General features: G+C 36.7%; 3 protein-coding genes across 3 annotated transcripts; 2 read left to right on the top strand and 1 right to left on the bottom strand.

Moving 5' to 3' along the window:
* Nucleotides 1-493: 493 nt before the first annotated feature.
* On the top strand, nucleotides 494-1,395 carry LOC116162375 (micronuclear linker histone polyprotein-like). The gene is made up of 3 exons (XM_031475990.1): nucleotides 494-641; nucleotides 694-1,026; nucleotides 1,151-1,395. Exons 1-3 carry the CDS (start codon nucleotides 494-496, stop codon nucleotides 1,393-1,395), a joined length of 726 nt encoding a protein of 241 aa, XP_031331850.1.
* A 1,086-nt stretch (nucleotides 1,396-2,481) lies between these two features.
* LOC116161571 (AP-3 complex subunit mu-2) lies at nucleotides 2,482-7,277 on the bottom strand. Its single transcript, XM_031474959.1, has 9 exons — nucleotides 7,105-7,277; nucleotides 6,820-7,051; nucleotides 6,419-6,478; nucleotides 3,663-3,784; nucleotides 3,452-3,611; nucleotides 3,246-3,359; nucleotides 3,010-3,196; nucleotides 2,815-2,966; nucleotides 2,482-2,762 (listed from the first exon to the last, which is right to left on the bottom strand). The coding sequence occupies exons 1-9, from the start codon at nucleotides 7,137-7,139 to the stop codon at nucleotides 2,577-2,579; spliced, it is 1,248 nt and encodes a 415-aa protein (XP_031330819.1). The 5' UTR covers nucleotides 7,140-7,277; the 3' UTR covers nucleotides 2,482-2,576.
* Nucleotides 7,278-8,568: 1,291 nt separating this feature from the next.
* On the top strand, nucleotides 8,569-9,416 carry LOC116162423 (NADH dehydrogenase [ubiquinone] 1 beta subcomplex subunit 8, mitochondrial). Its single transcript, XM_031476038.1, has 3 exons — nucleotides 8,569-8,762; nucleotides 8,824-9,044; nucleotides 9,092-9,416. The coding sequence occupies exons 1-3, from the start codon at nucleotides 8,690-8,692 to the stop codon at nucleotides 9,305-9,307; spliced, it is 510 nt and encodes a 169-aa protein (XP_031331898.1). The 5' UTR covers nucleotides 8,569-8,689; the 3' UTR covers nucleotides 9,308-9,416.
* Nucleotides 9,417-15,682: the final 6,266 nt, after the last annotated feature.

Genomic DNA, 15,682 nt, shown 5'->3' with positions numbered 1-15,682 from the left:
CATAGGAAAAATAGTGGCGCGGTCAAGTATTCTATTCAAGCAAGCCATTATTTTCCCAGGTACAGCATCATTGCGTATTGAAATGGCATCCTCTATGCACGCTCCTTGTCAAGAAATTTACTATAAATATACAATGGTATTATTTTATCAACACGTGTCTTTGTTATCATTGAATTCCCACATCTCATCGCATAATCCCACTCCCTACGTAACCACACATAATCTACCCTATGGAAAATTCGACTCTACCTAGACGTACCCAAAATATTTGAAAATCGACGAAAGTCAAAAGTCGACGAACCTTGAAAGTCGAGGAGTCAAACGTCGATGAAAGTCGAAAGTTCGTCAAAAGTCGACGAAAGGCGAAATTCGATGAAAGTTGAAAATCGACGAATGTCAAAAGTCGAAAAGCGAAAGTCGACGAAAGTCAATGAAAGTCGAAATTCGACGAAAATCGAAAGTAGACAGTAGACGAGTCAAAAGTCGATATTCGATGAAACTCGAAAATAGTCGATTCCAAAGTCGACGAAGGTCGAAAGTCGAAGAAATTCTAAAATCGACGAAAGTTGAAAGTCGAAATCCAAGGAAGGTCGACATTCGGCGAAAGTCGAAAGTTCGTCGAAAGGTGAAAGTCGACGAAAGTTGAAAGTCGACGAGAGTCGAAATTCCACGAAAGTGAAAGGTCGTCAAAAGTCAACGAAACGCGAAATTCGACGAAAGTCAAAAGTCGAAAATCGAAATTCGACAAAGACAAAAGTAGACGAACCTCAAAAGTCGATTTGTCGAAAGTCGACGAGAGTCGTCGAAATTACGAAAGTCGAAAGGTCGATGAAAGTCGACGAAAGGCGAAAGTCGACAAAAGTCGAAAGTTTACGAGAGTCGTCGATAGTCGAAAGTTGACGGATATTGACGAATGGCGAAATTCGACGAACGTTGAAAATCGACGAAAGTCAAAGTCGATGAAAGTCGAAAGTTGCCGAAATACGACGAAAATCGAAAGTGGACGACAGGCGAAATTCGACGAAAGTTGATAATAGACGAAAGTCAAAAGTTGATGAACGTCGAAAGTCGACGAAATCCGATAATCGAAAATTGACGAAAGTCGAAAATCGAAATTCGACGAACCTCAAAAGTTGATTTAAGTCGAAAGTCGACGAGAGTCGTCGAAAGTCGAAATTACGAAAGGTCGTTGAAAGTCGACGAAAGGCGAGTCGAAAATCGACAAAAGTCGAAAGTTTACGAGTCGTCGATAGTCGAAAGTTGACGGATATTGACGAAAGGCGAAATTCGACGAACGTTGAAAATCGACGAAAGTCAAAGTCGATGAAAGTCGAAAGTCGCCGAAATACGACGAAAGTCGAAAGTGGACGAAAGGCGAAATTCGACAAAAGTTGATAATAGACGAAAGTCAAAAGTCGACGAATGTCGAAAGGTCGATAAAGTCCAAAGTCGACGAAAGTGGAATATCGACGCAGGTCGAAAGTCGAAGAAATTCTAAAATCGACGAAAGTTGAAAGTCGACGAAGTCGAAATCCAAGGAAGGTCGAAATTCGGCGAAAGTCGAAATTTCGTCGAAAGGTAAAAGTCGACGAAATTTGAAAGTCGACGAGAGTCAAAATTCCACGAAAGTGAAAGGTCGTCAAAAGTTAACGAAAGGCGAAATTCGACGAAAGTCAAAAGTCGATGATTCGACGGAAGTCGAAAATCTAAATTCTACGAAAGCCAAAAGTAGACGAACCTCAAAAGTCGATTTGAGTCGAAAGTCGACGAGAGTTGTCGAAAGTCGAAATTACGAAAGGTCGTTGAAAGTCGAAAGTCGGAAATCGACAAAAGTCGAAAGTTTACGAGAGTCGTCGAAAGTTGACGGATACTGACGAAAGTCAAAAGTCGATGAAAGTCGACGAATGTCGAAAATCGAAGAAAGTCGAAATACGACAAAAGTCGGCGAAAGCTGAAATTCGACGAAAGTCAAAAGTCGATGAAAGTCGAAATTCGACCAGTCGAAAGTTCGTCGATAGTCGACGAAAGGCGAAATTCGACAAAATCGACGGAAGTCAAAAATCGAAGGAAGTCAACAGTCGAAATTCGAACATAATAATAATCATAAATATAAGTATAAACGTATTTTAATAAAGGACGCTTTTTCATGTACCTTACCTTGCAATGATAATGAATGGTATCAAACTAAAAATCTTCTCAGTATGTTTTACCTTTACGTAGTTTGAATGAATCTCTTTCTAGCATCAGGCAAGCGCAATAACGTACGTTGGGAGCTAACTTCAAATTCATTTCAAAAGCCTCGTGGATCCTTCACGAAAAAATACAATGGGGTTTCCCTATGGTGCGTTCTACCTGGGACACACGGTATGTGTGCAGTTGCAAGGTGTAGTAAAATATCGTGCATAAGGTATTGGTACCATTCTGTGATTCTTTAGTACAAAAGAAATCAGATCTTATGTTTATTCACAAGTATATAGAATTTTATTGTAAATAAAAATTATTAACATAAGTATATAAACCTTCTTACATATAAATGAATAGGTGGGTAAATATGATTGATAACAGATGTATAGACTTTACATTCTGATTTGAAAACGTCCCGCTTTAGTGATATATTTCACTCCCTTAAACGGTTTGTACTTTTCACCATACATATCTAAACGGTTCACCTTTAATCCACTTATAGCTAGTTGATTAATTGTAAAGTGCACATTTATTGATGGATTTATGTCTGATGTATTTGCGCCTGTTGCAATAGAAACCTAAAAAAATATCATTAACTTATCTGAATGTAAAACTTGTGAATATCTGAACTGTTCCACGAATATTGGGCAGCTTGGTCACGTCAATTTTTCCAATCTCCCAATGCAATATCTTAGAAACGGGGTCGTAATTGTATTTCCCTTGATTTGATGTCAAACAACAATTTAAAATGCATTTTGGCATTAAAACTTCAATCTTCACGCCTACAAAAACAAATTGCAATGTTGTTTCAATTTTTTCAGTTACCTTCTACAGATCTCCCCAAAGTCTGCTTAGGACCTACAGTTAAATCTAATCGACCATGTTCACCAGTTTTAATTGACAAGTTGTGTCTAACGTATATGGGAATTGCAACAACACTTTGACTACCAATATGATACGACATTAAGCGAAAATTTCCGTCTGGAGGAATAAAGGATAGAACCCGTTCGCCCTAATCACATGTAGTGAACCTGTTCATTGAGAAAATCTATATACCTTACCTCCCATCTTTTGAACCTAACACAGGGATGGAAGCTAACATCATCAAAGAGCCTTGCATTAACAAATGATAAAGTTAAATCTGGCATTCCACTCAGTTTAATACAACAGTCAATCTAAAACATAACATAGATTATATTACATGCACAATTGACGCACTCCAGCTTGTTTAGGGTTTATCTGGAATGCACTCTACATGAATTCATACATATCCTTGTATTTCTGCAAATACTGTTACTCCGGCTTTATCAATTATGGCATCCACTTCTTCTACCACATCAAAATAGGCCTCGTTGTTTGTGTATTTTACGCCAGTTCGACGCCACGGAACATTAGAGAGCTGCCCGGTTGGTAATGAATCACTAACACTATGAACAATTGTTGACTATAGGTTGACATGTAAAAGTGAATCTCCTTACTTTGATTTTCCAGTAACAGTATTGGCAATAGTCCTGAGTATATTTGGAGGCTTAATCAGTTCCTTTAATATGTTGCTTTCAGTGGCTAAAGGAAATCCGTTATCTAGCATTTCATCTAAAAGCTAACCGACATTTTATGTACTAAGAGAGGATTAGTATTTCAAGTAACAAAAATACAGCTTCTGGGTATTCTTCTTATAAAAAAATGTAAGCGAGAGATAATGCCAGACACTATTTTACGTTACAAATTATGAGCAGTGTTAGGAGTGCTTCCAAAAGAGAAAAATAGCAAAATTTGAAATGGTATCGATTTACTTAATAAAGGTATTACTGAAAAAAATAAAAATCGAGGGAAAAATTAAGGAAAAAATGCTGTAAATGGTGAGGCTCGGTTAAATTTAGTTATCGCATTTGCAATAACTGTTTCTGTTACGTGAATTATCGAAGAGTTGAGTGAAACATTCCAAGAGTGTACTTGAAGAAATTTTGTTGCAAAAATTTTTAAGAGTTACTATTTGTCGCTAGGTGGCGCTTTAAGATGGCGATATACAGGGCGCTGCAAAATGGCGAATTAACAAAAACACCCATTGTACAGGAAAGAAGTGTTGCAAAAATCCATGTCGCCAGTTCTTAAATATTGAGGTTTTACTTAACGGTAAGTACGACAACTATGTTGAAGCAAAACATAACCACAGATATACGTAAAGAACGTATATCTGTGACACACTGATACGTTCTTTACGTACCGGGTGATTCATTAGAAGTGAGGACAATTTGAATTTTCCGCAAATCAAAAAAATTATGAAGTTGGTACTAACTGATGATCATTTATTTAATTGCAGTGTATCATCATGCATTCAGTAAATCTGTTTTACCACAAATTATAAACTAACACTAGACAGTCAGGTTTCTTACATATTTTAGTGCATCAACTCTAAAAATTGTTCAAAATGGAAAAAGTAATAAACCGCAAATGGCACACAACAATTAACGGCGACACTGGTTTCTTTAATGACAGTCATGACAGAAAAAAATTACTAACGAAATTCAAACTGTCAATCTAACAATGCAAAAAATACTAAAACCTTACGCGCGAAATTCAAGCGTTCATCACTTCTAATGAATCTGTGAGTTGTGACACACTGAATTTTAATCAGCACTATAGATTTTTTCTGAAATACAGCACTTTTTAACAGAAACAATTAGGTATTCTGAAACATTTTTAAATTTCATTTATTTCCTTTAACAAATCACGTAAGTTGATAACAAATACTGTGACGCTGTGGCCACCCAACATCGAAACAATTTGGAATAAATCCCCAATTCCCCTGTAAAAAGTGGTTTGATAAACAAACCCGCGGACAGACGAACTATTAAAATGCACTTTAATATATTTAATCCATACTGTTATTAAAGTAGTTAGAGCGCGTTCGGCTGAAGTCAAGTGATGTACTCGGCCTACCTATTACTTACGGTAACCGTCCCCAAAAAAATGTTGTTATGAAGGAAACATAATTAGAAATACGGTACGAGTGGTATTTTGTACCTCAGCACAATGCAAACGTCTTACATGATTTTTAAAAAGGTATATACAGTAGTCAACTTGACTAGTCTCCCTACTTTTCGACCCTGTTTCAAACCTTTGCACACTAAATGTTGACGACACACCGCGACTAAATATTCACAGTTAAGCGGTAAATCCTAAACGAATGTATTTCTTTTTAATCAAAACGTATGCGAGAGGTATGTAAAAGCGGGGAAACTAAATAATTTGGCGTTTTACGTGAAATCGGTGTAGTGGATTTGGTTTTTCGATGTTGGCGCCAGAGATCCCCAGCCGATATCTTGATCTCGATCCGATCAGTGTGTCAACAAGACGTGTGCAGGCCTTGATAAATATCGCTGGTTTTGGTGTTCTTTCTGAAAGACACCATGCCTTTTGTGAAGAAAAGTGCCCAGCAGAAGAAGGAAAAGATTGTCCTAGCTCAGCTATATACTAGACCTAGTGGAAAAGTCATCAGATTGAAACGCGTGCTGCATAGCGTGCCACCGCGTCAGAACAGACGCCGCTTCGGCGGTAAATATCTTCCTCATTTCATCATGAACATGTACTTTTCCGTGCATATTTAGATTCGTCACAAAATTTCGCTTCTAATGAGACCCATCTCATTTAAGTCTTGATACAAAAACCTTCGCTAGCTCAGAAAAACTGAGTCTGTCCATAAGAGCCCATGTTAAAATACCCTGTTTTTATTGTCAAATATCTCAGAAACGGCACATTAGGAACACTTTTTTCTTTTGACCATTGGAAAGTGCGTCTCTCAGAGAATAAGTGACCAAATTTTCACCAACTTCCTGTTACTTTTACCTAGGCGCTCTAACTACTTTAAAAGAATGATTGTATATTACAGTTAACACTTTGTGTACAGACCCATGTCTTGATTTATAAGGGCTAGAACCCCTCACCTCTCCATGACAAGCAAGATGAAAAGGTAAGAAACAGCAACAAAAGAAATACATTTATGAAATGTATGTTCTTGGTGGGTAAAAGTACGGTACATTTTCACGTATATTAGTCGAATTATCTTTTTATGTAGTGGTTGGAAAGACAGCACCTCCAGAAAATGGTAAGGGTTAGCTAAAAAAAATATATATGGCTTCGAGAGAGAGGACCGCAAGTAAGTTATCCTCAAGGGAAACTCATTGAAATAGGCTTGAACTAATATGATTAAAAGGCATTCTAGATGTACACTTACCTCATAAACTACCACATAATTCTCTTTAATTATGCTTTCTGTACAATCCGAGAAGTAATCCTAAAAATGTGCTAATTGCAGTTAAAAATTACACTCAAGACAGTAGTGGAAATGTAAGTAATTCTGTTTTACTTAAAATGACTAATCGCATTCCCATCATTGGTGAGTAAAAAACATCATACGGACTGATATGTGAAACCGAAATTAATGTGAACACATTTGCTGTATTACAGTGTACATTTGCTTAGTCCAAACCTACCATGAACTGTAAAAAATTTACACATATCTACATAAACACTGAGATAAACATCTATCCAAAATAAAATTGTAATAGGGAAGTTCCACCAGAAAACAGATTAAATATGATTACATTCCCATTACTCTGAGCAAATACTACAAACCTGAAAAGTATCTACAACTCTGTGCAAAAATTCGATAACAAACAGGGGTGGTACTTCTTGCATACATACAGCCACCAAACTAATTCCTCCCCTTTGAATAGATAATAAATAATGGTGAGGTGTAGCAATAACAGGTGGAACATCGTTAGGATTAGCACGCTGCGCTTCCAAGTAATAATCGCAAACAGATCGCGATACTACGCTACGCCAATGTTTTTCGAGAAATACATCACTGTATAAAGAGAAATACGATCAATTTTATTAACATGGTATGTGTTACCTTACCCTGATGCATTTATAATAAATAAACTGTGGATCATTATTCAATTGGTATAAAAAAAGTACAATAAAATAATCAAATTTATAATCACTTATTTCTAGGTTATGTATATTTGAACTACTGGCATTGTTTGTTGGCACATAAGTAGTTCGATTCTTAGAGAAGTAAAGAGCGAGGAGTCGGGAGTGACAATTACAGATCGTAAAGTGAAGCCCAAGTTAGTTTGTTGTTACACCCAAATCATGGCCGTCTACAGTTCATTGGCGTAACGCGTAACCAGGGCCGGAATACATAAGGCGAAATGGGCAATCGCCAGGGGCGAAAAGCAAATGGGGCGAAATTCTTCCTAATTATCAAAAAAATAGAAATAATAATCGTACAACTGTACAGTTGGCCTCACGACTCCTCAGGAGATGAAACTCAACTAAATGGAAAGAAAAGTATGAGAATAAACGTTTTTTATGCTATAACAACGGTCAACAAACATATTTTTTGCACATGGGATTTAGATAATAGGTATATTCTGACTATAATAAGCAAAAATAAATAAAAAGTGCGATTGGACATCGAAAATATTTGCTTTTACAAAAGTTATAGCGATTTGATCGAAAGCTTTCAGGGGCGAAAATTAAAGCTGGAATCTTTGTTTTCCCTCAAATAAAAAGAAATATGGAGTGTGATATTTCCCCGCAATTCATAAAACAACAAAAGTCATGGCTATTGCTACTAAAGCCCGTTTGTAACGATCACTAGTCAATTTTTAAATAATTTTTTTAGGAACAAAAAATTGAACATTTCATACATCAACTTTGATCAATTTTTTGGTAGTTATTTTATGAACTGAAAGTTGCCCTATTTTTGTAATGTTTAGAACCTGTCCTATTTTTCCCTCAATTTTTTAGTAACTTTTGACAGATAGGGAATTTGTAAAATTAAAATTAAATTTATATTCATTTTTAAAGCTCACTATAATACGTTGACAGTAGATAGAGACCTTAGTTTACAAATAAATATTTAGTCTCCAGATTTTATATAACTAAAGGTTATGTACAAAATGTTTACTGGTACTAAAAAATTGACAATATTATGGAATGTTACATACAGTTTCATCATTTATGACATTTTTAGGATAGCATTATCTTTATTGAAGTAAAAAAAGACTAAAAATTTGACTAAATAAGTGATCATTACAAACGGGCTGAATAACAAATGTTGAAATTTATTTCTAAATTTGCGAGTATACCAAAAGCTTAATAAAACGTGTAAAAACAGTTTTGTATGCACCTTTTAATTCTGAACAACTTTACAGTTTTTTTCTGTAAAATGTACAGGAGGGCAGGATATTGCATAAAACTAATTTCCCATGTTAAATCCCTATGTTCCTACTTACCGTGCACCATCCGGTATACAATTCAGTGCGTGAATAAAACGCGGCACCGTACGCAGAGTAGATCGTTTGCCATTTTGTAGATCAAATAAATCAAGTGTACTTGTACATGGACATTTTATCGAATCGAATATTTATTGTCAAATAATAATCTTCTTTTGGCTTTACTCGTTTCAAAAATTTAGAATTTTCTCAAAGTCGATATGGCTTTAATGAGAAATGTATTTAATTTGTGTACTAGAAATAATTCAATGATATATGTTTCAGTGAGAAATCGTAAGTTAATCTTAATTAAGGTTATATTATATAACTGGCATTACCTATATTATTTGTTAAGATTGGAATAAAGACTATGCACCCGCTCCTTTTCCGAAGACACAAGAGGAGCGTTTGGCAGCGATTGAGAAATACCAAGTAATGCCATCGCAGTATAAACCTTATGAAGATGATGGATCTGGTTGCGGCGATTATCCAAATCTACCTATTGTATCTGGGGATGCACGAGATCCGTTTTATCCTTGGGATCACCCAGAAACCAAACGAAACTTTGGTGAATTGGTAACGTAGCTTGTTAGCAATTATGCTACCTTATTTGTTCATTTTAGATTCATGCAGAAGAAGAGATGTATGCCGAGCACCGCTACGATATAAGTGCACGGCTTCGTGTACCTATACGTCTTCAAGTGTTGCAAACAGTTGGAGTGATGTTGGGATTATTTACAATTTATTGTTGTCTTGAAAACGTTAAATTTTTCCACTCTCTTGCAGAGAAACAATATCCAAAACCGGGTGAAAAACATTACACCTTTGAATTGGAATAATCATGATTCATGAAATAGGTTTCATTATACGAACGCTGTTAATTCATTAAATGTGTAATAAGTTGAATTGAATTTCTGTATATAATTTCAATAATATAACATGCTCTTATTCTCGCCAATCAAGTGATCCCTTATTAGCTTTAGGGCTCATACTTTGCTTTCAATGCACTGTATGTATTGTAGAATAAAATCAATCAAATAGTAACTATTTACCGGCCACGATCAAATACAGAAATGTTCGAATGCAAAATACAAACATGATTTATGCTGGTCGTCCACTAGAAACAAAAACAAGCTGCTACGAGCTTATGCAACACGAGGCGCAAATCCTAAGCATTGTATTTTCATCTCGATTTTCATGTAACCTCGTCCACTAAAAGCAAATTTGAGCCGGCGGCTATGAGCATAAATGAGCGCGCGCTACAGTTCCGAGCAGAATGGGGTTTCTGAACATGATTCCAGGAAGACGTGGGTTGAGGGTTGAAGAAAAAATTTCTTTGAGCAAAAATGCTATACTATAGGCTCTTGGAGAACTGTAGCAAATAAGCAAAAGTAATTTTCTTATAGCCTTTGTGCCATTTGATACTTATTTATTAAATGAAAGTATTTAAACAATGGTATGTTACACATTTCCGTGCCTTTGTATGTTGCTTTTCTCCATCAGCAATATGAAATAAGCTCAAAATCATAATTTCATTTGATTTTCCTTGTCGCAAAAACACAACCTGCCTTAACAATGTCGCAATTTCGCCTTTGCGGTCGCCAAATGCGAGCGCAGCTTAATCCCTGTGTGGGTTACATATGCGCACATGTTTTCAGTCAGTCTCCACAACCAACACAGTTTGGGAACCATCACTGTATGCGTAGTCGGTAATGTGTCCCAAATAGCCATGCTTGTCTCTTTTACAGGTGATACATACATTTACCTTGATTTGCTGTAGAGTGCATACATTGGTTATATTCGACAAAAAAAACATCTGTTCATAGAAAGGCCACAAAGAAACGAATTCATGTGGTGGTTCCTGTCCTGATTTCAGAAATATTTTATGTTTCCTCCGAAAGGAATCAGGAAGAGCTCCTTCCACTTCTTGATAATCTGATAGAGGTAATGAATGTCTGTCCGTCACACGTACTCCATCTAAACCATTGAACCGATTTTGGCGATATAGGACTCATTTGAAAGGCTTTGGTCCAAGGATTCCGTGCATACCCATATTTTTTGTTTTCCGCATGCGCAGTGTCAGAAATTTGATTAAACGCATGTGCGATGCTAACTTTTTTAATTATTTATGATGATATTTAAATTAAACTTTGTAGGTATGTAAACACTACGAATATAAGTAAAATTAACGACATTGTTTTGCGCATTCGCAGTGCCAACTTTCTTATTTATGAAAGAATTTAAATGAAATTTTATACATATTATAGCTATTTGTGTATTAAGAGCGCAAAATGATATATTGTCGATTGAAAGAGACAGTTGACGCGCGACGAAGGAGCGCGGCAGTCTCTTGAAAAACATGACGTTTGCGTTGTCAAATACGACTAATACGAGCGCAAATGCCTACTTTGGATATTGATTGTAGAAAAAGGCATTTGGCATAAAGACAACTATAATACCAGTTGCAAAATTTGGTTCTGCACATGCGCAATGCTAACTTCCTTACTTACTGAAGCATTTAAATGAAATTTAATACAGGCACTTGGAATACAAGCAAATCTTACACCAGTTTTAAAATTTGGTTTTGCGCATGCGCAATGGCAACTTTATTATTTACGAAATCAGTTAAATGAAATATCATTTGTTATTACTGTTCCGATATGTAATTAATCCCACTAAATGCAGTGTTAACTTTTTCTACCTAATGTCGTCGATTTAAACAAACAATTCTCTCACCAGTCAAAACAAGCTCACTGCCACAACAATAAATTTTTCGTTTTCCTAAGGCAGGAAAGAAACATGAAAGAGAATTCACCAAACTTATTTGCTATAATAACAACCCATTGTCTTCTGTTACCGTAATCGTCTGACGTTCCTATTAAAATGCAGACAAAATGGAACCCATCCTCCTAGTAATAATCTTTATTTCCCTTGGACATATAAAAATAAAAAAATGTATACCTAGGGCACGTCAGTAACAAGAACCTTAGTGTAAAGAATAGATTTTTTTTTTAATGCGAACATACGCTTTTGTATATATGCAATGTAATTTCCCAATGAATAAAGAATAATTTCCCTATGTTCGATTTAAAAAAAAACGCATTCCCACCAGCGCAAAACGCGCAACTTGCCTGGCTATGAACCGCAACGGTTCCTGTAGCCTTCATGATGAAGAGCACTCGGTAAGATTTTTTTTAAAGAAGCCATGTGAGGCCATAGTAACTTTAGGATAAATTTTTCTTAAACTTACGATAACTTGTCCTCACAGGGCACTCGCTGTCATCACAGTTCATTGTGAACCAACCTTTAATTATTTGTAGGTCATGTGCACCTTATATTCTACTAATACTAATTTGATCTATTCAATACACACATGAAGAAAATAAATAACGAAAACAATTACAATAAATGTTCGAAGTGACCTCCTTGACATTCTAAGTAATCACCTAACCGATTTCGAAATATAAAAATGTGACAGCTGTCAATGTTATCTACTACTCATTTGAACTACTCAATAGATTGATCAATGAATAAAGATTGATGTTTTTTTTAAAATCGAACATGGGGAAATTACTATGTTCCCTTTAAAAAAATTCACTGCATGTAATGAAAATGAATTTTTCTAACCGTAAAACACAGACGTTCTTCAGGAGATTTAGTTTCTTGGCCTTTATAGAATTGAGAATTTATAAATAGTTCGGATGACCCATTGAGTATAATAATCAAAAAACTTCGGAGGATCCTTGTCTAATTCACGATGGAGAAGATCGAACTCTCTTTTCCAATATATGGTTTACTCCGACGCAATCTTATTTTTGAACTCTTTTCCGTCTTCTGTAAAGAGTTTCTAAAAAGTACGCTTCTTCTGCATCCATTTAATTAATATTTAATTGCAAAACACAACAACCACTATTCCAGTTCGCTACTACTGAGCAGTGAAGCAGCCCCCAATGGACGACCCCTGTAGCACAAGTTTGCTTGTTTCGCATAAGCGCGTACTTATTAGCCACTTTGTTTTCTCTTCTAATGGACGACCAGCCTTAGTCTGAGTTTATAGTGAAGCGGCGAGCGTCGAGGTAAGCGTCGCTGTTCAGATCGAGGTTCACCTCCATGTAAACAAACGTTATAAACCTAACTGCCCTTTCACAATCATGTTAATGTTAATGGTAATGGTAACGTAATGTTAGAATATTAAACTCCAGATAATGACATTACAAGCAAAGCGTTCACAATGATGGTAATGGTAATGTTAACGTAAGATGGTAATGTTAAGGTCCAGAAATTTTCTGGATCTACTAACATCGGCGTTAACATCCTCCAATAGAATTGCAGCTACGGTAAAATGCAGCGCCAAACGCAACTTGCAAAATGCAAACTTGAATTAAAGGTTATATTTTTACGGCCCGTCAAACAACCACAGACCAAATCAAAGAATTTAAACAGACAATTTATTTTTCGTTGCGCTCTCCAGCGCCACCACAAAACACTGTCACTCTTGAGTGGGGGAACTTCCTCTACCATCAACATTAACAGTATTGTGAACAGGGTTACCATTACCATTACCTCTTAACATTACCATTAACATGATTGTGAAAGGGCAGTTATGGAGGCGTTTATAGTAAAGACGTGAAGATAGCTTTGCACGACGCGATGCAGCTAGCGGAAATGATAGAAACAAAAATGTTTGAATTTGTAAGCGGTTTACATAGCGGTCGGATAGTATCGGCCGCTTACGGTCTTTTATTATGCTTACGACGAAAAACACGTGTTCTTTTTTCACGTACTTCTGGATGCAGTTTTGTGTATATGCACACGTTCTGTGCCAAATTTCACAGAATGTAATCAAATGTTGATATTGACATGCGAAAATATTGCCGAAATTTATCGGGATGGTCCCTTAGCTTGTTGTACAAACGAGCAAACTGTCCAAGAGTCTGGCGATCTCTATTGATTGGATGCATTGACCACCTTCGAACGCGATGCGACTGATCAGGAGTAAACAAACTATTAATGATTTCAAATTTTATATAACTATTTTCCGCTGTAAATGACAATGCAACCGTTCTTCGCGACATCTTTGCAGATACTACCCCTCACCTCGAGGTGTACCACGACGCTATGCACTATAATTTTGCCGACTCGATGCTATCATCGATCATGTATCGCTATCCTTGTACCGCTATGCTATCCTCGACGCTCGCGGCGTCACTATAAACTCAGACTTAGGGTGCGTTTATGTTGAAGCCGTGATAAGTGATAAGAGCGTCGATACTAGCGAAGCATAGAAAAGTGTAAATGTACTTAGCATAGATCTGTTTATATTGGAGCAGCGCGTTAATCATTCTTGAGTCGCCAACCAACGATAATAGCGTCGATAATCTCTGCACGCATTTTCTTCGCTCTTGTCGAGTATGGATGTAGAACTTTTAATCAGTGAAATTTTTGTCAGGCCTCCATTATCGGACCAAAAAACAAAAACCACCAAAAAAGGTTCATTCTGGACAAATAGTGAAAGGAGTTGGCACTAAATTGAAAAAAATTAATAGAAGGTTTTCGCCTATTAGTTAATAACTTTAGTGCATTTTCAGTGAATTGATCAGTAATTCCCAAAAAGTAGCACAAGCAGCCAAGAGGAGGAGGAGACAAAAAGAAAGGCAGGGAGAGGACAACAATAAGAAAAGGAGAAACAGGCAGGAAGGAAACGAGACCAAAGGAGGGAGGCATCGGAAGCTAATGGAACGCCCGAGTGAGGGGCCATCACCAGGAAGCCGAGTTCCCTCTAATACAGATATTCCATTGGCGAGACTGTGGTCGTACCCTTTCGGGTCGGACAACACCCAGCGCCCCCCCCCAACCTCCCCATTCCACAAATTCCACCACACTGTTTGGCATACGTCGCGACCCAACGTAATGGCAACAAAGTGCTGGAGATGCACCCCCATTAGTTCCTACCAGGAGCACATACCCACGACAGTTGACTAAATTCTGTGAGAGGCGGTTACGCCAGGCATATGGCAAAGTATCATGGACGATGTAAAATTCGTTAATGTTTTGACTACTGAGTGATGAGTCCTGCGCTAATCGAAGCTCGAACATAAACACCGCATTAAAGCAGAGCGCGGCACTCTGCTCTTGTCGCTGCTCCTCATCGACGCTCTTATCACTTATCGCGGCTCCAACATAAACGCACCCTTAGTCATATTTACAGCTGCGTGAAATTTTGGTGCTTACTTGAAATATTAATTAAAATTTGTAAACACATTCAATTGTTAAATATTGGTAGGCATTTGAATACTCAACATCTATTTAAATATGTACCTATTCGTTATTACACAATCGTACAACAATCAAACCTGCATTAACTTTACATATGGTACTTGGATTTTAGCAGGATACTTACAGTGTGTCGTGGATTTTATTAAAACATGCAAATTCCATAAAATATGTCTTTATGGTCAATAGGAAAGATTAAGACCACCATGTTAAAGCGATCGCCACACTGAGCGCGGTGCGCCGCGTTGAATTGTTTTATGCTTGTCTTATGAAGCACGTCACACAGGACGCAGTACACGGCTTGTCCACTCGCGGGCAGGTTTGGATCGCCTCGCCAACAGTTTCTGGAGATCTGCCGCGCGCAGTCTCCAATCAGAGACGAGATATCAGAGTGGTAGACTTTGATATAGTGAAAGTGTTTAGTCTGTCTGCAAGCTGCAAGGGTGTAAGTAAGAATATTATCTCCAAAAGCAAAACATCTTCTAATTCACAGCCACAGGTAATCTATTCTGCCTGGAAATTCAGAAAGGTAATGCGATATCTGTTCTAGCAACAATTCCATACCAAAAATATTTTAACGAAGTTTTTTATATTTTACATTGAATTTATTTTGTTACTCTTGCATTTAATTGTTATAATATAGTTAAATATTTATACATGGTTAAAAAAGTTTGAGAAACGCTGTAATTTAAAAAAAAAAGTATCTACAGGTAGTAACCTTTTTATTTTCTCTTGTGCTAACCATATTTTGAATTGAATTACGTGTCACAATGTTTTCAAGTTAATTTTGTGTATTGTGAATGATGTTTTTTTCTTAATTTCTGCGTTAAGTGTACGTACTGATTGTAATTGCTAATTTTTGCATTGTGAATGAAGCTAATTTGCATAAAACTATGATATTTGAAACGTGGCATATGCTCCAGCTTTTGTTTAGCTTTAGA

This window comes from Photinus pyralis, unplaced genomic scaffold (assembly GCF_008802855.1).
Source record: "Photinus pyralis isolate 1611_PpyrPB1 unplaced genomic scaffold, Ppyr1.3 Ppyr1.4_LG10, whole genome shotgun sequence".
NCBI lineage: Eukaryota > Metazoa > Arthropoda > Insecta > Coleoptera > Lampyridae > Photinus > Photinus pyralis.
The sequence above is the reverse complement of the archived record's forward strand: the minus strand, read 5'-3'. Positions and strand labels throughout refer to the sequence as shown.